We start from the raw sequence: 27,953 nt of genomic DNA on the forward strand, positions 1-27,953 counted from the left end.
CCTTTCTGTGTATCTCATGTTAAATAAATAAAACCTTAAAAAAAAGGAAGTCTAAGGAGATATGTTTTTTGAATAACATGGGAAAGGAATTTCATTGATGTTTAGATAATTAGAAAATTTTGTGATCAAATATTATTTTATAAAAGCTATCAAATGGAATATTACTTAGCCTTAACAAGAAGTACAAAGGGGAAAAAAGAGGCAAACAAGAAATGGACTCTTAACTATGGAGAACAAACTGATGGTTACCAGAGGGGAGGTTGGTGGAGGGGTGGGGATGAAGGAGGACACTTACTGTAATGAGCACAGGGTGTTGTATGTAAGTGTTGAATTATTATATTGTACACCCGAAGCTAATATTACACCATATGTTAATTAATTGCAACTTAAATAAAAACTTAAAAAGAAAGCTACCCAATAACACTGTGCAGGGTGATTTGCAGGGTGGAGAAATTGGTGACAAAAAATAAGAATGTGATGACAATTTCCCATATTAGTTTTAGAACAGTACAAATAGAACAAAAGATTGGGATGTGGAGATATTAGAAAGCAGTGTTGTTGATGAATTTGGTATGGAGGGCAAATCCAGAAGAGATGACAGCTTGTCGGTTTTGAATTACTTGAAAGCACATCTCCACTATCGAAAGGTAGTACAGGTCATTCTAAATATTAATGTAAAATCAAAAGTTAGCAGTATGCTGAGCTCCAAGGAGCAGCACTGAAAATTCCTGAGAGCTGGGGGCTAGCGCCTTGCAAGGATTCTGCAGAGAAATCCATTGTAATTCTTACCCTGTTTCTTTATATGTAGGATGTTTCCTTCCCCCTCCACTCATAAACAAATGGCCTTACTAAACTTGCTTTTAGTTATTATGGCTTTTAAAAATAGATTCCTTTGGCTTTTCTAGAAAAAAATTATTTTGTAAAGACAGTTTCTACCTTTCTTTTCTTTAAAAAAAGAAACTCATTTAATTTATTTTTTTCATCTTGATCAGTGTACTTTTTACACCTATTTCACCAATTCTCCACACCCACTTTTCCTCAGGTAACCATCAGTTTACTCTATATATTTAAGAGTGTGTTTCTTGGTTTCTATCTTTTTTTTCCCTTTGCTCATGTTTTATTTCTTAAATTCCACATATGAGTGAAATCTTATAGTATTTGTCTTTGATTGACCTATTTCGCCTAGCTTTATACTCTTTAACTCTATGTTGTTGCATTTTGTTGGTTTTTTAAAATAAGATTTTATTTATTTACTTGATAGAAAAAGAAAGAGAGCACAAAGCAGGAGGAGCAGCAGAGGGAGAGGGAGAAGTGGGTTGCCGGCTGAGCAGGGAGCCTGATGAGGGGCTCAGTTCCAGAACTGTGGGACTGTGACTGAGCCAAAGGCAGACACTTAGCCAATTGAGCCACCCAGGCACCCCAATGCAGTTACATTTTGATTTCATTCTTTTTATGGCTGAATTATATATATATATAATTATGTATATGTAATTATATATAATATATATATAACTTCTTTTTTATCTATTCATCTATCAGTGATCATTTGGGCTATTTCCATAGTTTGGCTATTGTAAATAATGTTGCTATAAACATAGGAATACATACATCCCTTCAAATTAGTGTTTTTGTAGTTTGTGGGTAAATACCCAATAGTGCAATTACTGAATCCTAGGGTAGCTCCATTTTTAACTTTTTGAGGAATATCCATACTGTTTTCTACAGTGGCTGCACCAGTTTGCATTCCCACCAACAGTGCACAAGGATTCCTTTTGCTCCATATTCTTGCCAACAAGTTGTTTCTTGTGTTTTGATTAAAGCCATTCTGACAGGTGTGACGTGATATCTCTTTGTAGTTTTGATTTGCATTTGCCTGATGATGAAGGATGTTGGGCATCTTTCAATGTGTGCATTCACCACCCATATGTCTTCTTTGAAGAAATGTCTGGTAATGTCTTCTGTCCATTTTTAATTGGATTATTTGTTTTTTTGGGGGGGTATTGAGTTGTATTCGTTCTTTATATATTTGGGATACTAACTCTTTATCAGATATGTCATTTACATATATCTTTGTCCATTTAGGACAAAGTTTTGTTGGTTGTTTCCTTTGTTGTATGGAAACTTTTTATTTTGCTGTTGTCCCAATAGTTTATTTTTGCCTTTGTTTCCCTTGCCTCAAGGAGACAGATCTAGAAAAATGTTTCTACAGCTGATGTCAGAGACATTACCTCCTATGCTGTCTAGAATTTTTACAGTTTCAGGTCTCACATTTAGGTCTTTAATCCATTTGGAGTTTTCTTTTGTGTATGGTAAAAGTAAGTGATCCACTTTCATTCCTTTGCATGTGGCCGCAATGTATTTTCCCAACACCATTTGTTAAAGAGACTTTTTGCTATTGTATATTCATTCTTCCTTTGTTGAAGATTAATTGACCATATAATTATGGGCTTATTTCTGGGCTTTCTGTTCTATCCTACTGATCTATATGTCTTTTTTAAAAATATTTTATTTATTTATTCAGAGAGAGAGAGAGAGAGAGAGAGAGAGAGAGAGGCAGAGACACAGGCAGAGAGAGAAGCAGGCTCCATGCAGGGAACCTGACATGGGACTCGATCCCAGATCTCCAGGATCACACTCTGACTGCAGGCGGCGCTAAAGCGCTGTGCCACCCGGGCTGCCCTATATGTTTTTAAGCCAGTACCATACTGCTTTCATTACTACAGCTTTCTAATGTAACTTGTAATGAATTGTGATATTTCCAGTTTTGTTTTTCTTTTACAGGCCTGCTTTGGCTATTTGAGATCTTTTGTGGTTCCATACAAATTTTAGGATTCTTTGTTCTAGCTCTGTGAAAAATGCTATTTTAATAAGGATTGCATGAAATCTGTGGATTGCTTAGGGTGGTATAGCCATTTGTTCTTCCAACCCATGAGCATGGAATGTCTTTCTATTTCTTGGTGTTGTCTTGAATTTTTTCACGTGTGTTTTATGTTTTCCAGAGTACAGGTCTTTCACCTCTTTGGTTCAGTTTATTCTTAGATATTTTCCTGTTTTGGGTGTAATTATAAATGGAATTGCTTTCTTATTTTCCCTTCTTGCTACTTCATTATTAGTGCATAGGAATGCAACATATTTTTTTTAAGATTTTATTTATCTGTTAATGATTGAGAGGAGAGAGAGAGAGAGAGAGAGAGAGAGAGAGAAAGGCAGAGACACAGGCAGAGGGAGAAGCAGGCTCCATGCAGGGACCCCGGCGTGGGACTTCATCTGGGGTCCCCAGGATCAGGCCCTGGGCTGAAGGCGGCACTAAACCGCGGAGCCGCCCAGGCTGCCAGAAACATATTTCTATACAATGATTTTGTATCCTACAACTTTACTGAATTCATGCAACAGTTATAGGATTTTTTTGGTGGAGTCTAGGGTTTTCTACATAGAGTATCATGTCATATGCAAATAGTAAGAGTTTTACTTCTTCCGTACCAGTTTGGATGCCTTTTATTCCTTTATATTGTCTAATTGCTATGGCTAGGACTTCCGGTACTATGTTGAATAAAAGTGGTGAGAATGGACATCCTTGACTTGTTTCTGATCTAAGGGGGAAAACTCTGTTTTTCACCACTGAGTATGACGTTGGCTATGGATTTTTCACACACGGCTTTTATTATGTTGAGGTATATTCCCTCTAGACCTACTTTGCAGAGACTTTTTTTTTTATCATGAATGGATGTTGTAATTTATCAAATGATTTTACTGCATCTATTGAAATGATTGTATGGTTTTATCCTTCTCTTATTCATGTGATGATTCATGTTGATTGTTTTGTCTGTATTGAACTAACCTTGCATCTTGGGATTAAATCCTACTTGATCATGGTGTATGATTTTTTAAATGTGTTTCTGGATATTGTCTGCTAATATTTTGTTGAGGATTTTTGCATGCATATTCATAAGAGATTTGGCCTGTAGTTTTTTTTTTTTTGTGTGTGTGTGTATGTGTGTTGTCTATCTAGTTTTGGTATCAGGATGATATTAGTTTCATAGAATAAGTTTGGAGGTTTTATTTCCTCTTTTTTTTTTTTTTGGAATAGTTTACAAAGAATCGGCATTAGCTTTTCTCTAAATTTTTGGTGGAATTCTCCTGTGAAGCTATCTGGTCCTGAAGTTTTGGGGGAGTTTCTTGATCACTGATTCAATTTCATTGCTGGTTATTGGTCTGTTCAAATTTTCTATTTCTTTCTACTTTAATTTTGGTAAGTTATGTTTCTAGAAACTTAATCATTCCTCATAGGTCGTACAACTTGTTGGCATGTAGATTTTCATAATATTCTCTTAACAATTGTTTGTATATCTGTGGTGTTGGTTGTTATTTCTCCTCTTTCATTAGTGGTTTTATTTATTTGAGTCCTCTCTGTGTTTTTGATAATTCTGGCTAGAGATTTATCAATTTTGTTCATCTTTTCAAAGAACCACCTCCTGGTTTCATTGATCTGTTCTATTGTTTTTCTCGTTTCTATATTTTTTTTATTTCTGCTCTTATCTTTATTATTTTATTCCTTCTTTTGGTTTTGGGTTTTTTGTTCTTCTTGACCTAGCTCCTTTAGGCATAAGTTTAGGTTGTTTCTCTAAAACTTCTCTTGTTTCTTGAGATGTGATGTATTCTGTAAAATGTTCCATCTACACTTAAAAAGAATGTGTATTCTGGTGTTTTAGGATGGAATGTTCTGAATATATCTGTTAAATTCTTCTGGTCCAGTTTGTCATTCAAAGTGACTGTTTCCTGGTTGATTGTCTGTTTGGATGATCTGTCTCTAGTCTATATTAAGTTGATGGTTGCTTAAGTTTAAATCCATTTTTACTACTCTTCTACCCATGTTTTAGGTATATGGCATCATATATTACACCCTTTTATTTTATGAACTTGACTGATTTTTACTGAAAATCTTATTTTTACTTCTTTTGTAGTTTGTACTTTACATACTCTCATTTTGGTCGTTATTTTCCACTCAGTCTCCTTTAATATTTCTTGTAGAACTGGTTTAGTGGTCATGAACTCCTTTAGCTTTTGCTCATCTGAGAAACTCTTTATCACTTCTATTCTGAATGACCGCCTTCCTGGATAGAATATTATTGGCTGCAGAATTTTTCCTTTCAGCACATGAATATATCATGCCAATCCCTTCTTCCCTGCAAAGTTTTTGCTGAAAATCCCCTGAGAGTCTTATGGGGTTTCCCCTGTATGTAACTGTCTTTTTTTATTCTCTTGCTGTTTTTATTTTTTTTAAGATTGTATTTATTTATTCATGAGAGACATAGGTAGAGAGGTAGACACATAGGCAGAGAGAGAAACATGTTCGCTGTAGGGAGCCGGATGTGGGACTCGAGCCCAGAATTTCGGGATCCTGCCCTGAACCGGAGGCAGACACTCAATTGCTGAGCCACCCAGTTGTCCCTCTCTTGCTGTTTTTAAATTTTTTTCTTTATCATTGCTTTTGCCATTTTAATTACTATGAGTCTTGGTGTGGACCTCCTTGGATTGAATTTTGGGGAGAATCTCTTTGCCTCCTGGATCTGGATATCTACTCCTTCCCTAGATTAGGAAAGTTTTGAGCTATTATTTCTTCACATAAATTTCCTACCACCTTTTCTTTCTCTTCATCTTCTGAGATCTCTATAATGCATATGTTATCATGCTTGATGGAATCACAGAATTCCCTAAGACTATTCTCAATTTACATACTTTTCTTTCTTTTCTATTACCCATCTGGGTTACTTTCTACACTCTGTTTTTCGGATATCAAATTGATCATCTGCTTCATCTAGCTTACTGTATTTCCATCAAGTATACATTTGATTTCATTTATTGTATTCTTGATCTCTGACTGGTTCTTTTTTATCTCTGTGTTAAGGGTTTCACTGATGTCTTCCACTCTTTTCTCAAGCCTAGTGAGCATTTTTATGATTATTACTTTAAATTCTCTATCAGGCATATTTATATCTGTTTTGTGTAGATCTCTTGCTGTGGTTTGGTTCTGTTCCTTCATTTGGGACTTATTTCTGTATGTTCTCATGTTGTCTAACTCTCTGTATCTGGTTCTTTGTTTTAGGAAAGTCAGCTACTTCTCTTGCTCTTAACGGTAATAGCCTTATAAAGAAGAGATCCTGTAGTTGCATTGCAGTTTCCCTTGTTCCCCAGGGGCTGGTGCTTCAGGGAGCATTCCCTATGTGTGTCTCATGTGTTCTACTGTTGAGTCTTGGCATCTTTTTTCTTCAGTCCAGTTGTCTGCAGAAATCCTCTTTGGCTATTATGGGCAGTGTTTGGTCCCCAGAAGGGATGGGGTGTGTTTTAACATGGTGCACAGTGGTTTGCTCATAAAAGGAGACCTGCTCCCATTGTAGCGGGAACTGAAGTCAAGCAAAACTGCTAGTCCTATGCTGTATCTGCATTTTTTTAAGGATTTCATTTATTTATTCACGAGAGACACACACACACAGAGGCAGAGACATAGGCAGAGTGTGAAGCAGGTCCCTTGCAGGGAGACTGATAGGGGACTCAGTCACCAGATGTGGCATCATGCCCTGAGCCAAAGGCAGACGCTCAACTGCTGAGCCACCCAGGCGTCCTAGATGTGTCTGCATTTTAAGGTTGTATCTGCTGTTTGTTGTGCGGTCTCTTTAAGGTAAAAGACTCAGCTTCCTACCTCTGGGCTCTACCTGAGCCAGAGCCCACTGATTTTTTAAAATGCCACACTTTAAGTGCTGCTGGTTGTAAGAATTCATGAAATTTAGCCCCTTTCACTTTCAAAGGCAAATGTTAAGGGGATTTGTACTCCCCATTCAGGACCTCTCCAGTGTGAAATCTGTCTTTTGTGTTTTTCGTGCCACAGGCTCCCTCCCCACTGTGGATGGCCATGGCCTTTTTTATTCTGAAACCAAGTCTTCACACTTCCAACCTTCTTGGATGTGGCTTATTCTCTACCTTTAGTTGTGGAGTTTGTTCTGTCAGTCTTAGGGTCATTTTCTGGGTTATTTATGTTGATGTCAGTGTTATCTAAGTTGTATCTGTGGGTGAGACGAGCTCAGTCTCCTCCTCCTCTGCTATCTTCCCTCAAGGTTACATGCAGGCAGTCCAATGGGAGCAAGATTAGAATCTAAGTCTCTGAACACCTACCTAGTGCCCTTTTCCACTTTATATGATTTTATTTTCTTCTCCTTCTACTGTCTTGGCAATACACTTAAAAATGTAAACAAAGTGGTGGAAACTGATAGTTTAGCTTTATTCCTGATAGAGAATTCCAGATTGAAAAATGCTATAACACTATTTTCACCTATAACATAAAGTGGAAGCATTTAGTCATTCCCTACTAAGTATAAGATTAGCTAGAAGATTTTGTAAAATATTTCTTATTAAGATGAAGAAATTACCTTCTAGTCCTAGTTTTTTGGAAATTGTTTTCATTAAAGGTGTCGAATTGGGCAGCCTGTGGCTCAGCGGTTTAGCCCGCATTCAGCCCAGAATGTGATCCTGGAGACCCGGGATGGAGTCCCACGTCAGGCTCCCTCCATGGAGCCTGCTTCTCGCTCTGCCTGTGTCTCTGCCTCTCTCTCTCTGTGTCTCTCATGAATAACTAAATGAAATCTTTAAAAAATAAATAAATAAAATCTTTTTTTCCCTAGGTATTTTTAACTTTTATTTTTAATTATTTATTTTTTATTGGGGTTCAATTAAAAAAATAAAATCTTAAAAAAATAAAGGTGTTGAATTTTGTCAAGTGCATTATTTTTGCATGTTTTGTGATGATCATATGATATCTTTATTTGAATATGGTATATGACATTAACTGATATTTGAATATTGAAACATTTCATTCCTGCAATAACCTCACTTTGTCAGATATATGATCTTTTTTAAAATTTTAATTAATTAATTGATTAAATATTGTATTTATTTATTCATGGGAGACACACAGAGAGAGGCAGAGACATAGGCAGAGGGAGAAGCAGGCTCCCTATGGGGAAGTCCAATGCGTAACTCGATCCTAGGACCTGGAATCATGGCCTGAGCCAAAGGCAGATGTTCAAAGATTTTATTTATTTATTCATGAGAGACACAGAGAGAGAGAGAGGCAGAGACACAGGCAGAGCGAGAAGCAGGCTCCATGCAGGGAGCCCGACGTGGGACTCGATCCTGGGTCTACCAGGATCATGCCCTGGACGAAAGGCGGCGCTAAACCGCTGAGCCACCCAGGCTGCCCCGAAGGCAGAAGTTCAACCACTGAGCCACCCAGGCGTCCCTGTATAATCTTTTTTGTATGTTGCATCTATGTTCATTAGAAATAATAGTCTGCAGTTTTCTTTTCTTGTGATTTCTTTGTCTAGCTTTGGCATAAGGTGATGCTAGCCTGAGTTGGGAAATAGTTCTGTTTTCTGTCATGACATAAACAAAAATTTTCCTAAAATTGTACAATATGCATTATATATATAATATATATATAGTACATCTATAATCTAGTATTTAACTCAATCTCTCTTCTAGTCAATACTCTCCTTAACTGATTTCTTGCCTGCACTCTTGTTCTCTTACAATTTATATTTTATCGAATCACTGTCTTCTTCAATATATTCTCATGCTTTGCTATTCAACTTATAATGATATCCCAATCCTTTATGTACCCTAGGACACACCATGTGACTAAGTTTCTGTCTAACTCTTTGGCCTGCTTTCAAAATGATTTTTACCTTGCTCATTCTGCTCCCGTCATCCTATGCTTCTTGCCTTTCCTCAAATATGCCAACTTTATTTCTACTTCAATAATGTTGCACTCATCATTCTGTTTTCTCCATTAAATCATCTTATTCATCCTTCTCTTAACTTCTATTGATTCAAATCCATCCTTAGAGAGGAAGTTCCTGATTCTCCTATTAAAATTTTCCTGGTCTATCCTCATTATTCTCTATTCTGTTGCCTATTTTAGTTCATAACATTTACCATTTCCAATATTATCTTAAGTATTTATTTGAAAAACAATTTCCTTCCTATTTCCCCTATGAAAATGTGAAGTCCATGAAGTTTAGAACTTGGTCTCTCTTGTTAATCATTCTATTTCAATGTATCAAATTAAATCCCTGAGACATTTTCAATAAATATTTGTTGAATGCAAGAATAAATTACATTACATTGTGAAGGTTATTATGAAAGAAAATACAAGGATCTGTGAGAGAGAATGGGGGGAGTTCTTCAGATTAAATGCTCAAAGGAATCTCTTGGATAAAACTGCATTTACTTTGAAGGAGTTATTCTAGTAAATAATAGAAGAATGACTCTTCCAGACAGAGCTAATAGCAAACAAAAATGCCCTTAGGTAAAGAAAATCTTGAGGAACTTGAGAGAATTTAATAAGATCATTGATCATTATTGGAGCATAGAAATAAAGGGGAATGGAATGAAGTGAGATTAGCAACGAGAGTATAAATAAAATCATTCAACTTCTTGCAGGTCAGTTTAAGAGTAAGAGTAAGACTCCTCAAGGCTCATGCTCAGAAGTCTATGAATGGTTTGAAAGTAGACTAATTAAGAAGTCTTTCACTTTAGAGATTAAGAAACATGCTGCAAAAATAGCATCCAGGAGCTGCATTGATGGAAAGCACAGCTTTCCCTATGACTATTTCTGTCCTTGAAGTAATTTGTGAATTTTGACACTTGGATAAGGATGTGAGTCTAGTGTGACAGTTCAATCATTGGTATTATCTGAAAGCTCCTGAAAAAAATAAAATCAAACATTTAGCAATGGAATAGAGGAATTGACGACACTGGGTGGGGAAGTGGTATCTAAAAATGATAACAAGATAATCAAGAGAAAAATTTTCCAAGCATTATAGATTAAAAAAAAAAAGGTGTTGTTGTTGTTTTTAATGCATCTTTTATTTTGGAATATTTTTAGATTTATGGAAATTTTGTTAATATAGTACAGAGAATTCCCATATACCTTCACTCAGCTTCAATTTACCCTATTGTCATCATCTTGCATTACCCTAGTTAGTACATTTGTCAAGACTAAGAAATGGATTTTACTATCAAAAACAATTCAGACTCTATTCAGACTTCACCATTTTTTCTACTAATGAGCTTTTTGTGTTTGAGGATCTGATCCAGGACACCACATTTCATTTAGTTCTCATGTTTTCTTAGTCCCTTCTAGTCTGTAATGCTTTCTCAGAATTTCCTTATTGCACATGACTTTTATATGAGAAACAGATAATTCCAAATTATGCCATTTTTAAATGCTTTGTATGAAAGAGATTTCTGTAAAATAAAAAGTAGACCCAAGAGAAAAATACTCATTCTTTGGAATCAAATTTGTAGCTAACATGCTTACAACATCTGTGATAATGCATAGAAATGACGTGGTCCTCCTACACTTAGCCCTCCTTGTCTGTATTGGGCATTTAATAAATTTTGTCTTCACATTTGCAGGCAGCCTTGCAATTATCACTGACAAAATAATGGTTACAGTAAGAGTAGTCTTCAAATCCTTACAGTTAGAATAATTATCTTCATACTCACAACTATTGGCTGTAATAAAAACAAAGAAATAAGTCAGTTCATTATCGTTTTCCTCCATAGCAGCAACACAAACAATACATTCAATGTAAGTGGGAAGAAAACTATTGAGCAAACATGTTGGTATCATTACATTATGATTGATTCAAAGGGAAACATTAATCCATTACTTCTTCTAAAATTTGAGCTTTTTGGGATGTTTCTAAAATGAATTGACCTATTTTCCTCCCTCAGAAAAGGAAATAAATTTCAATGAGTCTCTCTACAATTACACTGTCCAAAATTATAGTCTTTAACCATATGGTTGTTTAAATTTAAACGTGAATTAATTAAAATTACATAACATTAAAAAATAAATTTTCAGCTCATTGGTGGTACATTCCAAGTGCTCAGTAACCAATATGGGGGCTATTTTATCAGGATAGAGCAAATCTTGAACATTCCCATCATTGCAAAAAGTTATATTAGACACTGTTGCTCTATCTAGACTTTAGTGTCACTAATCTTTCTTTCAAGAGTAAGAAATCATTATGAGAATATGTGGATGTAAAAACAGGAGAGAATTTCACAATTATTATCAGACATTTCTACTTTGAAGTCCCTCAGTGGACACAAACACAATAACTCTCAAACTAAATTCATTATTCTACCTACAGGCTTGGCATTTCTTTGGAGTTTCTCCCCAACTCCCAACTCAATTCCCCTATTATCAGAGAAATGAAAGTCCTAACTAAATAATTCAAACCAGGAACTGGAATCAACATGAACTCACTGCTCTCTACTTTTTATTAGCACTCAACAAGTGCAAGTAAAAAACACTGTTTTTTCTACTACTACGTTCCTATCCCTATCGCTCATTACTATTTCTCTTCATTTATTTTGTCCTAATGTAGTAAAAACTCCATTTCCATTTATTTTTTGAACCCATGTTTTCAACAGTCTCTGAGCCAGCTTCCATCTACTTGTTGCTCCATACTACTGCCAGATCTTTATAAAACACAATTCTGATCTCATCATTCTTCTACTTAAAAATCTTTCAATTGATTGATTATTACTAACAGGATAAATTCCAAACCCCTTAACAAATAGTATTCAGCAGAGGAGTAAATATTTTCTTCTTTAATTAATGTATAGCTTTGATATCATCAATACACTGAATTAGAGCTATACAATACCTCAGAAAGAATGCTACAGTTCAATCTAGTGAATGCATTTGAAATGTAAAAATCTCAGTCAACTGTGTTGTTCATAATTTTAATAACATATCTCAACTAAACAAAAATACTAACTCTTTGTATTTATATCCATAACAACATTAAACATGAGATATTATATGACACTGAATTTAATCCTTTTGCTAAAATAATTTTGAAACTTCTGTGAGCTAATAATGCTACATACATATTTGATTGACATTTTAAAAATATGTAAAAATTACTAGCAAACACAAGTGCTAGTGGTTATTAAATTAAACTTGATTATTCTAACTATACTATGGGGAAAATGAAGAATTTAGAACGATGAACTCATTGGTGTATAAAGAATGTTTGGTGTCTGAACTGAAGTGTGTCTGTGGTCTAACACCTTTATATTTTGTACATATTTTCTCTTTATAAAATGTCACTTTGATATAATTGCATTAACTTTGGTAGAAAAAATATTTAATTACAATAAATTATTTCCACAGAAACAGTTTTAGATATGCCAATATATAACAAGTCCAACATAATCACAAATATACATTGATGGTAGATGTTTCTTTAGGTTACATGTGGTAACAGGATTTTCATTGCAAATAATATATAGATAATGCATAAAAGTTTTGATGAAAAACCCTCTCTTGAATACTTTTACTCTTGTCTTTTGTATGAAGGCATTACTTAAGTTAGTTACAATCAGAAGATTTCCTAATTCTTAAAAAAAAAAGAGGGGCCTATGGCTCTTATGATACTAAGGTATGTTTCTTCTATTCCTACACTGCAGAAGAGTTTTTAATCAAGAAAAAAAATGTATTTTGTCAAATGCTTTTTCTGCATCTATTGAGAAAATCATATAGTTTTTGTCCTTTCTTTTTTTTTTTTAAATCTGCGATTCCCTTCTATTTTTTTTAATTTTATTTATTTATTTATGATAGTCACACAGAGAGAGAGAGAGAGGCAGAGACACAGGCAGAGGGAGAAGCAGGCTCCATGCACCGGGAGCCCGACGTGGGACTCGATCCCGGGTCTCCAGGATCGCGCCCTGGGCCAAAGGCAGGCGCCAAACCGCTGCGCCACCCAGGGATCCCCTCTCCTTTCTTTTATTAATATGGTGTACCACATTGATTTATTTGCAGATATTGAACCACCCTTACAGCCCACACAGTTGTGATGAATAATCCTTTTAAAGTACTATGTAATATACTATCTACTAGCTAGTATCTTGGTGAGAATTTTTGCATCATCTGTTCATCAGACAATACTCTATGTAGAAAACCAAAAAGACTCCACCAAAAAATTGTTAGAATGGATATAGGATTTCAGCAAAGTGGCAGGATATAAAAATGCATGGAAGCCAGATGAATTTCTATATACTAACAATGAGGTAGAAGAAAGAGAAATCAAATAATTGATCCCAATTTACAATTGGGCCAAAAGCCATAAAATACCTAAGGATAAACTTAAAGAGATTAAAGATCTATACTTTGAAAACTATAGAACATTTATGAAGGAAATTGAAGAAGACACAAGGAAATGGAAAAACATTCCATGTTCATGGATTGGAAGAATAAATATTGTTAAAACGTCTACACTACCCAAAGCAATCTATACTTTCAATAAAATCCCTATCAAATTACCATCAATATTGTTCACATAGCTGGAACAAATAATCCTAAAATTTGTATGAAACCAGAAAAGATCCCGATAGCTAAAGGAATGTTGAAAAATAAAACCAAAGCTGGAAGCATCAGAATCCCAGACTTCAAGCTCTATTACAAATCTGTGATCATCAAGACATTATGGGTACAGACACAAAACAGACATATTGATCAATGGAACAGAAGGGAGAACCCAGAAATGGACCCTCAACTCTATGCTCAACTAATCTTCAACAAAGCTGGAAAGAATATCCAAAGAAAAAAAGGCAGTCTCTTCAACAAATAGTGTTGGGAAAATTGGGGAGCCAACATGTGGAAAAATGAAGCTGGACCACTTTCTTATACCAGACACAAACATAAACTCAAAACGGATGAAAGACCTAAATGTGAGACAGGAATCCATCAATGTCCTAGAAGAGAACATAGGCAGCAATTTCTCTGATCTAGGCTGCCACAACTACTTGCTAAATACATCTCCAAAATCAAGAGAAATAAAAGCAAAAAGGAACTATTGGGACTTCATCAAGATAAAAAGCTTTTGCATAGCAAAGGAAACAATAAACAAAACTAAAAGGCAACCCACAGAATGGGAAAAGATATTTGCAAATGTCTTATCATATAAAAGGCTAGTATCCAAAATCTATAAAGAACTTATCAAACTCAACACCAAAAAAACCCCCCAAAATATTTAGTTAAGAAATGAGCAGAAAATGTGAACTGACATTTCTCTTGAAGAAGACATACAAATAGCCAAAAGACACATGAAAAGAAATGCCCTAATCACTCAGTATCAGGGAAATACAATCAAAACCACAATGATATGCCACCTAGTACAGGTCAGAATGGCTAAAATTAACAACTCAAGAAACAACAGATATTGGATGTTGAGTATGTAGAGAAAGAGGAACCCTCCTACATTGTTGGTAAGATGCAACAGTATGGAGATTCCTCAAAAAGTTAAAAATAGAGCTACTTTATGACCCAGCAATTGCACTACTAGGTATTTATCCAAAGGATACAAACATAGTGATTTGATTGATGGGGCACATGCACCACACTTTTTATAACAGCAATGCCCACAATAGCCAAACTATGGAAAGATCCTAGATGTCCATCAACAAATGGATGGATAAAGATGAACATAGAGGAAAGGAAGGAAAAATAAAATAAGATGAAAACAGAGAGGAAGGCAAACCATAAGAGATGCTGAATTCTAGGAAACAAACTGAGGGTTGCTGGAGGGGAGGTGGATGGGGGAAGGGATAATTGGGTGATGGGCATTAAAGAGGGCACTTGATATAAAGAGCACTAGTTATTATATGTAAGTGATGAATCACTAAATTCTACCTCTGAAACTAATAATAAAGTATATGTTAATTAAATTGAATTTAAATAAAGAATTAAAAAAAATGAAAGGTTCCCAGAAGGGACAAAAGAAGTCAGGTCATTTTATCATATATACCCAAATTAATGACTTCAAACTTACTGCAGAGTCCTTTGTCACAGTGATATTTGCAGCTGGCACAAGATTTTCCTTTTAGGTAAGGGGTATGCATCTTGTTAACAAGATTACCACTGAAATTTGAAATACAGAATGTCAAACATTTTTCATTTTTCAGTTTAGTTTATGCTCCCAGGATAGCATCTATCACCGCATATAACTGAATATCAATGTTTTCCATCAAGTCAAATAGCTGAAAAACTGAAGTTCCCAAAATGTACCAGATAACAATGTAAAGAAAATAATTCACATTCCCTAACTTCTTTGACCATAATTTCATAACCTGACCAATTGAAATGGAATAAATGGGGTCTAAAATTTTCATAGTGTATTTCATTCAATATGAAAACATTCTTTCTCCCCCAGAAGACTTGGTCAAATTGCTGAAGCAGTGTATCCCAAGGTGCTGGCTAGTGATAAAACATATCCCTTAGAAAGACAGCACAAGTTGCAGTATGGAAATGCTTAAAGTTACATATAATTTTATATTTAAGAAATATAATAATTTCTGTAATATGAACTAAGGAAGGTAAAGTCCCTGGATAATTTTGGCTTCAGATGGAGGGGTTGATTTTAATATAGTTTTTGGTGTGTGTTTTGGGGAGATAGGATAGCTTAGGAAGGTTTTTGAATCTCTAGAGGTTTTGTGTGTGGTTTTTAATGTTTACAAAAAAGGAGAAGGTAAGAAAAAATGGTTTTATTAACACTAATTGCTAAGGAGTATTAGTCTTCTAGTAAGTAGCCTACATCTCATTGATGGATATTACTCAAGATAGTCTCAATTGTACGAGGTGGACCAACAACGCAAAGCAATGTATCTGAATCTCACTCCCTGCACGGGATATAACAAACCATGTGTGAGCCCCTCGAAAATGTGGAATACATACAAACATATTCTGGAAACTCCCTCACCACTGCTTTTCCTCATTCACTCCAACTTTCACTTCAGATGCCTGGCTCCAGATCCTCCTCTCTTACAGTCAACCAGTAAGTTTGGATGCACTATTCTAGGAAATTTCCATTCTTTCTACTAAACCCTAGTAAGTGCCTGCAGGAAAATGACGTTGGAGGTCTACTTCTCACCCTGCAGATCTATATGCTCAGGTTACCTACAGTCCACCATCATCTGTTATGGTAATAATGTAGGTGGTTTTTTAGACAAGCAGGGCAAGGAATATCTTAACAGGAAGAACCGAAATCACAATCTGTCATCCCCTACTGGCCACTCCACTACCATCCCTTGCTTATCCATCAAGCAGTCACTTCCTAACGTGTGAAGTTAGTGAGAACTGATGCTATCAAATCTAGGGAAATGTGCACTACCCATGCTCATGGATAGCCATGAGCCCAAGGGAAAGGCGACTGAGAGAAAAGATGTCACTTTGTAACTGAGGACAGAGAGCTTCAGATTTTGTACTTGGAATGGAGAACGTAGTCTCTTCCATGATAATTTGAATGTATCTCAACTTAAAAGCATTTCCAAAGATTTATTCCTTCTGGATGGACCTAGAGGGTATTATGCTAAGTGAAATAAGTTGGACAGAGAAAGATACCATATGATTTTACTTACATGAGGATTCTAAAAAATAAAATAAAAAGCAGAAACAGATAATAAGTACAAGAACAAACTGATGTTTGCCAGAGGGGCAGGAATGGGAAGATGGGCAAAAGAGTTGAAGGGAAGTGGGAGATACAGGCTTCCAGTTATGGAATAAATGAGTCATGGGGATAAAAAAGTACAGCACAGGGACTATAGTCAATGGTCTAAAAGCATTGGATGGTGACTGGTGATAGCTACCCTTGTGGTGAGCATAGCATAAAGTAGAGACCTGCCACTATGTTAAACACCTAAAACTAATGTGACATTGCATATGAACTACGTAATGATTTTTAAAAATGAAAAAAGGATTTATTCCTTCCCTTCACTGAATTATGTTTTATATTCTAGTTTGTTTACTATACAAGAATTTTCAAATATTAAATTACATTTAGGGGTATTGCACTACCCTCTAAGGTATATACTTACGCAGGACAATATTGGCAAACATAGTAGTATTTTAGACTCTCTTGATTGGGACAATAGGCAATTCCACATCCAACATGATAAGAAGAGTACCAAACAACCTACAAATCCAGAAAGGAATATATGAGAATATATTAAATAAGAGGGAAAATATTTAAAAAATAGCGGCAAATGTAAAACCAAAAAAAATGTTACTATTATAGTTTGTAGCCAGGTACCCTTAAAAAATAATTAGCTCAATTATTGAAACAAATCACAAATTTTAAAATATTGTATTTTAATGTCCACTAACTATTTTATCCATTTCTAATTCTGAAAAAGTATAGAACATGCTTCCTTACCAAGTGTTACATCAGCTATGGAAAAAAAAATGACAGCTCTAGATGAAGTACCAGCCAGGACTATTTTATCTATTCAAGCTCTTACCCAAATTGAACATTGGACTTTGTCATAATTCAGAGATGCTTTCATATTAAAGCATTTGTGATAGAAGTATTTTCATTTGTTTCTCTTACCTGGGTGTAATGTCCAATAACTGCATCAGAACTCTTAGGTCCTACACCATAGACAAAATCATGGCGCTCCTCATACCAGTTTTGGATTGCATCTGACCAGGAAGCAGGGTGACTTGACATAAAGAGATTCTCACCACATTTTGTATCTAAAGAGAATCAGATCATCCTTGAGGAAAGAAATAATGCGTGGAATGGCAAAAGAAATCAACTATATGAACACAAGGATGTTGCCCTTCAAACACAGTGCCTATACTCATAACTGTTAATACATAATAAAAGGACTTCTGTATTTCTCAGCCCTAAAGCTGAATAGAAGACATACCTGTCTTGGTACACCTGGATGGCTTAGTGGGTTAAGAAGCTGACTCTTGATTTCAGCTCAGGTCATAATCTCAGGGTGCTGATTGAGCCCTGCATCAGGGTGCCCACTCAGCCCAGAGTCGGCTTGAGGATTCTCTCTCTCTCCCTCCCCGTCTGCCCCTTCCCCTACTCACACACATTCTCTCTCTAAAATAAATAAATTAATCTTTTCAAAAAAGAAAAAGACAGATCTATATAGCATGCTGAAGCTGTCATCAATATGCAAAAACTTGGAATAAGTTAAGAGGACCTTATGCTTTAAAAATCCTCTGGAGTATCAGAGACACATTCTTTTTTTATTTTTAATTTTTAAAATTTTTTAATTGAAGTTCAATTTGCCAACATGTAGTATAACATCCAGTGCTCATCCCATCAAGTGCCCTCCTCAGTGCCCATCCCCCAGTTACTCCATGTCCCTGCCTGCCTCCCTTGCCACTACCCTTCATTCGTTTCCCAGAGTTAGGAATCTCTCATGTTTTGTCACCCTCTCTAATTTTTCCCACTCATTTTCCTTCCTTTCCCTTATAATCCCTTTCACTATTTCTTATATTCCACATGTGAGTGAAACCATATGATGACTGTCCTTCTCCAACTGACTTAATTCACTCAGCATATTACCCTCCATTCATTTTTATGCTAAATTCTTCACTTATGTAATGTCTCCTGTGCTCTCAGCTTTGTACTGTAAATTTGCAAAAGACACTGACCAACTTTTTCTTCTTTTTCTCTTCCTGTTGTCTGCCTTCACCAGAGATTTTGCACATATCGGACCCTTTCTAAGTGTTTATGATTATGATTTTGTGTGCACTTGGAAAAAAGTTCTACAAGCAGTCTCTAAGGGCTCCAATTAAGAGGCAACTGACATCAGGATAGATGGCAGATTTCAAAGCTTTTGGGTCCTCTCTTAATCACTAAATCAGAATACCCTAAGGCCAAATCTTATTAGGCAAAGAAGAGCCTTGCAGATGGTGACATCAGCAAGATGGTGGAGTAGGAAGCCCGGACTCTCCTTCCTCTAACAAACACCCTGATCCAGCAACAATTCCTGAACAATTTGCCCTTGAGGGAAATCCAAAAGTACCCTGGGAGAATATGAACCCAGACTCACTGCCCCTGCAGGGAAACTGGGACACCCTCTTGCTAGAATGTCTGTGTTCAGCCCAGTGCCTGTCATCTAATCAGGAAGGTGTCCCCTAGCTCCCAGCTTCTCCCAGGGGAAGCAAATAGTTGGTTCATGTGTCCAGTGTTCCAACCTTTTGTAAGGAAGCTTGCCAGTTGTCTGGCTTCTTGCAACTCTGACAGTCAGGCAGAGGCTAACCCCCTGGACCAGAATGGAGATGGTGGCATTGGCGGTAAGTACCATATTTCTTCCCCTTGGCTCAACACAGAGCAAGTAATTGAAAAATCATAGATCTCAGCTTCCTCCTGGGGAAGCAAAGAGTTGATTGATGTGCCCAATGCTCCAATTTCTCCAAGGCTGCCTAAAGACCTGACATCTGTCTTGCCAATCTTGGAGCTCTGATGGGCTTTGCACAGGCTCCTTGGGTGAGAGCAGAGACGGTGGTTTGTATTGGTAGATGCCAATGATCCTCTCCCCAGCTCAGCACAGAGCAATCAGACTAATGCCACTGCTGCCTATTTCTCCCTGGGGCAGGAAAAATTTGGTCTGGGTATCGAGTGCCACAAAATTTCCAGGAGCTTCCCCGAAGACTGGTTTCTGATATGCCTCTCTGAGAATGTCAAAATTTCCTTTTTTATGGCTGAATAATATTGCATTATATATGTGTTCATGTGTGTATACATATCTTTATCCATTATCTATCAATGGACACTTGAGTGGCTTCCATAACTTGGCTATTATAATTAATGCTGCTATAAACATAGAGGCATATGTATCCCTTTGAATTAGTGTTTTTGTGATTTTTGGGTAAATACCCAGTAGCATAATTACTGGATTGCAGGATAGTTCTATTTTTAAGTTTTGAAGGAACCTCCATACTCTCTTCCACAGTGGTGGCAACAGTTTGCATTCCCATGAACAGTGCATGAGGGTTGTTTTTCTCCACAGCCTCCCCAACAGTTGTTTCTTTTATTTTTTATTTTAGTCATCCTGACAGGTGTGTGGTGATATCTCATTGTAGTTTTGATTAGTATTTACCTGAGTGATGAGTGATGTTGAGCATCTTTTCATGTCACTGCTGGCCACCTGTATATCTTCTTTAGATAAATGCTTCAAGTCTTCTGCTCAAAAATTTGGCAGAAGATTTGAACAGGTGTTTTTCCAAAGAAGATATACAGATGACCAACAGGTATGTGAAAACTAATCATCAGAGCAATGTACATCATTACATTTCTAATCTAATCAGAAAAATGTACATCAAAATCATGATGAGATATCACCTTATACCTGTTGCAATGTCTATTACCAAAAAAACAAAAGACAACAAGTGATGGTGAGGATGTAAAGAAATTGGAATCATGTACACTGTTGATGAGAATGAAAAAAATAGTATGGCTGTTGTGGAAAACAGTACAGAGGTTCCTTAAAAAATGGAAAGTAGAACTACTAAATGATCCAGCAATACCACTTCTGAGCATTTATCCAAAAGAATTGAAAGGATCTTCAAGGATCTTGAAGAGATATTAGCACCCTCATGTTCATTGCAGCTCTAGTCACAATAGGCAACATTTGGAAACAACTTAAATGCCCATGGACAGATGAATAGATGACAAGATGATATATATAGATAGATATATAGATATATAGATATATAGATATATATCATGTGTAATATAATTCATATTATATTATATTACTCATATTATAAAAAAAAGAAAAGTTTTGCAACGTGTGATAACATGCATAAGCCTGAGGACACGATGCTAAGGGAAATATGCCAGTCACAGAGAGATTACTGCATGAGTCCATTTACATGAAATACTTAAAATAGCCAAATTCACAGAATCAAAGAGTGCAATGTAATGGCTGGGGATGAGGGGAAGGAGAAATGAGGACTTACTAATCAATAAATTTCTGGTAAGTGAGGTGAATCAATTCTAGACATCTGCTGTACAACACTGCACCATAGTCAACAATGTTGTATATTTACAATACATTTAAAAATTGGTCAAGAGTGTAGGTCTCGTGTTAAGTATTCTTATTACAACAGAATTTTTAAAAAGCATTGTTGCTACAATAAAATTAATTTAAAAAAATAAGAAGAACAAAATGCCTTGCAGCCCAGAAATATTTGCTATCTTTTAAGCTCTCAATATTTACATTTTGGTAGTTTGAAATATAATGTCTACATATTGCTTAAAGGGAGTATAAAATATTCTTGGATATTTTCTTTAATATGGAGAGAAGGAAACTAAGAATCTAACATAATTTGATCTCAAGACTATTTGTTTTCATCTTCTCCTCCTGAATGCTGTATGGCTCTTCATAATTTCATTATAATGTTAACATCAACAATATAAATAACAATAGTTAGTTCTACTGAAATTACAGGTAATAATTCACTACTGTCAAAGTGAGTATGCCTATCATGTCTGATAGAGTAAATAAATATCTTATGTAAAGTTTATGCATAGAAGTTTTCTCTCATAGGTTTTTATAATTCTTGAGAATTTTGCAGCTTTTTGCATGTAATATATTATTCTATGCATTATAGGTACACAGACTATACAAACTACTTGACTATTATCAAAAAGTAAAAACTGAATGAACATACACAAAATACGCATCATGATTTTAAAAGTTTAAGTATTTTTAGAGCAAAATTCAGGAACAATTCACATGATTCAGTATATATGCGAATACAAAATAAGGAGATATCCAAACATCAAACAGCTACACAGTACTGCAAAAAGGACAGTGGATTAGAAATCAATAAACCTATCTATCTCTAACTGACATTTCACTTAGCATAATATCCTCTAGTCCCATCTATGTCATTGCAATCATATGTGGAATTTAAGAGACGAAAAAGATAAACATAGGAGAAGGACAAGAAAAATAAGAGGAAAACAGAGAGGGAGGCAAGAGATTGCATAAGAGACTCTTAACTATAGGAAACAAACTGACGGTTGCTGGAAAGAAGGTAGTGGGGGATGGGGTAACTCGGTGATGGGCATTAAGGAAGGCACTTGATGTAGTGAGCACTTAGTATAGTATGCAACTGATGAATCACAGAATACTGCCTCTGAATCTAATAATACAGTATATGTTAATCAAATTGAATTTAAATAAAAGAATAAAAAATAGAAATCAATAAGCTTGGTTAACTTTACAGTATATGATGCAACTTTGGGATGTGCTCCTAGGATATTTCTCCTATGTCCCTAATCTTTGAAGCTGGAGAAATGATGATAAATGACCTGTTGACTCATGAGCTGGTTGAGAGGAATTAATGAAGTTTGCTTTAGAAATTATTTGTATAATGTAAACAATCAACAAGGACAAAATGATACTTATAATTCTCTCTCCTTCTACAGATAGTTTTGATTTTTTTAAAAGAGCAATATAAGCAACATTTATTCACTAAGTCTTCTTACAACATACCACAATGTTCCACAATTCTATTTGATCTTTCCAATATTATTTTACTTGTTCATTTATTAACAAATATTTACTCATTTACATACTGGTTTCTCGGTCCTTTGCTGGGCTATGTTCTAAGGTGCACTTGTTTGCCCACTTTTGGGCATTTGCTGCTGCTTCTTTGTTCCATTCCTAAATGTCACAAGAAAAAAAATACACTTGAAGATTCAACTCCAATGAAACTTATGTTTTATAATCTTACTGGTAATTTAATTTACACCACTGTAAAACTTCCCTGGATATATTAATTATCATTGGTATGATAAGATCTTTTTGTTAGTTGTGTGTGTTTATCTGCTCCAGTGCCAATTTCCACATGGGAAGTCCATAAATGATGTGTCTATTGAGAGAAATATCTAATACAATATCTGACAATTTATAATAACACAGGAGCCACACCTGTGGATTTTTAGTAAATAGTGCTAGACTAACTATCAATATGTGAACTCTTTAAATTATACTTCAATAGTAATAAACTAACCTAGATCATTCCCAATTCCACTTGCAATCCATTTCATCCAAATGGGAAATATCTAGCTTTTATGGATCATGTCTTGGAAAGTGGACTATTACTTACCCTACATGGCTCTGATTTTGAGGGAGAGGGACCTCCTTTTTTATTTATTTTATTTTATTTTATTTTATTTTATTTATTTTATTTTATTTTTCAGATGTGCATCAGTGATTTTAATAAAGAAAAATGTGGTTCTGAGAGGAAATAGTTCGCTCATGTGTAGTCGTTTAAACAAAGTAATGTGAGGTTTAGTTGAGGGTAAGGATTGCAACTGTTGAGAGCACCTTGTCTTCGGTACAGTTCAGGGTCTCTCTGTTCTTAGGCACAGGTAAGCCTTGTTCTTGCTTCTTTTTAGGAGGGATATAGCTACTGAGACGAGAGGCCAAACTCTTTTCCCCAGTGTGAATCAGAACGTGGCGGCTCAGATGGTAGTCCCTGACAAAGGCTTTGCCACAGCCTTCATGGTCACAAACAAATGGTCTATTACTGGTTTGTCTTCTTTAGGGGTCTATTTGGCCGTGTGCTTTCTCCGTGCCTCCTAAATGTAGCCGCACCTCGGAATCACGTGGCGATCTTTTACAAACTCCAAGCCCAGAGCCGGGACCTCCTTTATTTTAGACGAGGGTAGATTGTGAACAAAATTGCAATGGCTTCATATTTGGTGTCCGAAGATTTGGCTTCTAATTTTGCCTTCCCAACTTAAGAGCCCTGTAACCTTGACAAATTATTTAACCATTATAAGGAAAATTAGTTTCTGCTCTGCCCACATTACACAGCTCAAATGAAATAGTAAAACAGAAACAAAACGTGTAAGCAAAGTTCTTCAGAGATGCCAGTTACCAGCTCCCTGCTCTAATCACTGCTGATTCACACATGAGCCTTTATCACTGCCTCTTACCATCTTTAGCATGTTGCTGGCAGGTGGAGAGACTGATTTCCTTAGTTCATTGTGTTTATTTACAATCTCCTTTTGGACTTGCGTTTGAGTGGTTAACAAAGCAGTAAAGGATGGATCCTAAAGGGAAATAACATTAAAGTTACCCTTCTAACATTTGTTAAAATTGCATTTAAGAATGAATAAGTGAATTCAAGAGAGCAAAGATCATTCTGAAAAGCATTCAGTTCAAGTCAATATTAGTTGTTAAGCATTGCCAATGAACCTGAGCCAAAGCTATGACAAATATGAAAGAAGCATTTGAAGCTTTGAGAATGAGGATGAAATTCATGGCATGACAAATTAAAATCTCCTTTGAGGCCACAGATCCCAATTTCTAGTTTCAAGAGTACTCTAATTGTGCTTTTTCTAGCCATATGAGTGATATTATTTTATAATCATAATAGTATGCAATAGAAACATTAAAACATATTCATTCACTTTTGAACAGGCTGCAGCAGGTGGAATGAGAGTGGGCCTCAAGATTCATCTTAGGTTTTAAGGAAACCTTGACCTGATATGGTCTGTATTTAGAGAAATAATGTATTTAAAGTGTAGTTAGCGAAGGAATGTTCAGGTTCAAAGTGCATTCAATGCTCCAGTAAAATTATTCTTCCTATTATGGTAGATATTGTAATCTATTTTATCATGATCTAATTTCATGGAGTCACTCAGAAGATAATTTTGCAATATTAAAAAATTTCCAAGGCCATTTAGAGGGAACAAAGTCATCCAATTAATGGGCCATTGCTGAGTCTTGTTTTTTTTTTTTTTTTTTAGTAACAGAATAAAGTATTAAATCAGCTGCTGAAATTTTTGGTATATTTTATCATTCTGTGTGTGTGTGCGGGGCTGGGGTGTCTAGCGTGGAGATAGAGAACAGTATGTAATTGTTCCCACAAGGTCTAAGATATTTGATGACTTAAAATTACAAATTGCTGTTATATTGTATGAGCAAGAGTTTCAAGTCTAACTCTGAACAGATAGAGCCCTTTGGTGATTTTCCCTGATACATTGGAGTAAGTTATTCTGTTTTTCCTCCAATACTGAATTTCCTCAAAGCTCTCCAAATAGTGCAAACTTAGGTTTAACCACGTTTGTTGTTGTCACTATTTATTTTTGTGCCTATTTCTCCCACTTGCTTGTATGTTCCTAAGGACAGGGACCAATAGTGAATTTCATTGTATTCATAGGTCTAGCACATTCCCAGCTACTAACTCCTAAGCTAGAAAGGATGTGCCTGTGAAATATTAGCCGTAGCCCGCCTCTGCTTTATAATAAAGCATAAAATAACATCCTTGGATGTTTCCTATTGACTTTCAAAAACCTGCTTAATAGAATTTCATTTCCAAACACTTCAAAAATTTGGTCCCTGAGAAAAAAGTCATTATTTCCTCCTTCTTACACTATCTTGCTTTGTGGATACAAATCCTACATGTCTTTGTTGTTGTTTTTAAATGAGTTTCCAGAAAGCTTTTATTAGGTTACAGGGAATATGAAGAGTGTTGAGCATAAAATGGATCTAATAAGGTATCTATCTACCCTTAAAAAATTTATTTCAATTCTTTCTCCCTCTCCCTTTGCCCTTTCCTGCACGCGCCCTGTTGCTCTCTCTAATATTATTAATAAAATCTTGGTACTCTCTCTGTCTCTTGCCCTCTCTCAAATAAATAAAATCTTTTAAAAAATCTTTAGAAAAGAGATTCAGAAGGTAGCAAACTTTTTGAATGAAGACCTAAGTGATGAAAAAATTATCTTCAGATTGAAAATTAATTATGGTAACATAATGACTATATTTCTGAATGCCACATGAGTTTTGAACTAGTGTCTGAACCCTGGCTGAGGAGTGCTAGTTATCTTGTTTTCTCAGTTAAAGAAGAATGTAGAAACAGACTGCATTGACCAAACTTCACATTCAGAGTTTTTCTGATCAGAAGATAGACACCTTATATAGGCACCTACCCACCAAACTTTTAAGGGAATAATTGATTCTGTTCTTAAGATTATTAAAGTGAAACAGCATATTAGAAATAATTAGAACATTTTATCCTTTATATAATAATTGTAAAACATGAAAAATCCAAATATTTAAGATCTTTACTAAAGTTTCTTTTTTTAATTTAAAAAATAGGTATAATTATTCTTACATAATGACTATGAAAACAAATGTGGTGATGTATGTGAAGCATTTGAGTTAATATAAATTTGAGATTATATAAATAAATTGTTAATTTTCTGTGAGGATTATATTGATTTAAATAAAAGGAAATCACGAAAGATCTTTAGACAGGAAGAGTTTCATTAGCTTTTAAACCTGTAAAGCATTGCCGTCAAAAGAAATATAATTATAGCATCAAATGTAATTTTAATTTCTGGGTGGCCACTTCAAAAAAAGAAAGAAACAGATTAAATTGATATTTATAATATACTTAATTATCTGACAGATTCAAAATATGTTTTCATCATGCAGTCAATACTAAAATTATTAATGAAATATTTTACCTTCCTTTTTTACCAACTCTTGAATTCTGCTATGTATTTATGCAGATCTCAGTTCCAACCATCTATATTTCCAGTATTCAACACCCTCATGTGGCCAGAGGCTACAATATTGGTCACCATGCCTTAGACTTGTTTTAGGTACTTCAGCAACCAAAGAGTACTTTGTGATGTACCTGTGTCTTCCTTTTCACTTTTGAAAATTGATCTAATATCTTTCTATTCCCCAGGGTTGCTCCACATGTTCTAAAAATATTTTCAGCTTTGACCATACCTGTCCATTTGCAGGAAAGAATGGAAGCAACACAACAGCCAGGAACAGCAACTCCAAGAATAAGGCCATTGCTGGGAAAACAAAATAAAGGGAACAAAGACCTGCATTGGATTGTTTAGTGTATGAACTTCTGAGGAATACAGAGAGAAAAACCAAAACATAACAATGTAATGATCTCAGTTATTCCAAATTTATTATATAACACAAGGTTTGTTACATGATGCCAGTAGAATGATAATGGATTTACCCAGAAGCAACCTTCCAATGGAGATCCACAGAACAAAAGGAAGTACTTCATTGAAGCCTTTGAAATACACCTATGAATGTTAAGTATATACTACCCAATTTTACCCTAGTTCTACACTCTTGACTATGTAGCTAGTTTCTGGTTCTGGAAATGGCTTCTCCACATCGCCCATTCAGGAGAAGTAATAGCTCCCAAATGCTAATAATACTTAGGTATTACTGTATTAGTGCTTACTGGTTTCCCTAAAACCTTCTTAATCCTTTTAAATATACTGTCATTAAGATCTATTCAAATTATTAATTATCATTTGTCATTTCTTTCCTGCTATGAGTCTGTCTCATATAAGATACTTGTCATTCTTAGAACTCTAGATAAATCCATTGGGAAGTTAGTACTTTTCTTTAATACTTTCAACTACTCTTTCAACTATACCTATGCAGGCAATGTCCTCATTCATTTCCATTCAAACCTTTTCTTTTATTACAGTGCCTCAAATCCCCCTTAAAAAGGCAATATTCTCCTTCTGGATCTAAAAACAGGAGGTAGATTTCTCACTTTCAAGATTAGATTAACCCACCCAATCCATATTAATACTCTTAATAAATTCTCATTGTTGCCTCACTAATTTAACTCCTTGAAATCCTGAGGAAATATAATGTAAACTGGAAAAGATTTAGACATACATTTTTATTACATTAATATTTATAAGGGGAAATCATTATAATTCATTATATGCTCAATCGTAGGGAGATAAAATGTCCAGATAAATTAGAATATATCCTCTTGTTAGAGTGTATTAGACATAATAATTATGTCTCCAATGTGTTATAACAAAAAAATGCTTATGCTTCAAAGTTAACAAAATAGTATATGGGAAATCCTTAGCTTCCATTATGGATGAATGTTTGTGCCCTCCCAAAATTCATATGTTGGAGCCCTAGTTCCCAGTGTGGCTGTATTTGTATTTGGGCTTCTAAGGAAGTAATTAAGATTAAATGAGGTCATAAGAATGAACCCTTTTCCAATAGGATTAGTATACATATAAGGAGAGACATCTCTCTCTTTCCTT

The 27,953-nt window shown here is 35.3% G+C and overlaps 1 protein-coding gene across 1 annotated transcript; it reads right to left on the reverse strand.

Annotated features, from left to right (window-relative positions):
* Window positions 1-10,442: 10,442 nt before the first annotated feature.
* Window positions 10,443-26,715, reverse strand: LOC129512967 (cysteine-rich secretory protein 2-like). The gene is given in 8 exon segments (XM_055330582.1): window positions 10,443-10,510; window positions 10,513-10,569; window positions 14,901-14,989; window positions 16,942-17,039; window positions 17,454-17,599; window positions 22,461-22,548; window positions 23,829-23,945; window positions 26,638-26,715. Coding segments are annotated over 8 exon segments (732 nt in total). The 5' UTR covers window positions 26,707-26,715.
* Between the last annotated feature and the right edge of the window lie 1,238 nt (window positions 26,716-27,953).

This window comes from Nyctereutes procyonoides, unplaced genomic scaffold (genome assembly GCF_905146905.1).
Source record: "Nyctereutes procyonoides isolate TBG_1078 unplaced genomic scaffold, NYPRO_anot_genome, whole genome shotgun sequence".
In the NCBI taxonomy this organism is placed as follows: domain Eukaryota; kingdom Metazoa; phylum Chordata; class Mammalia; order Carnivora; family Canidae; genus Nyctereutes; species Nyctereutes procyonoides.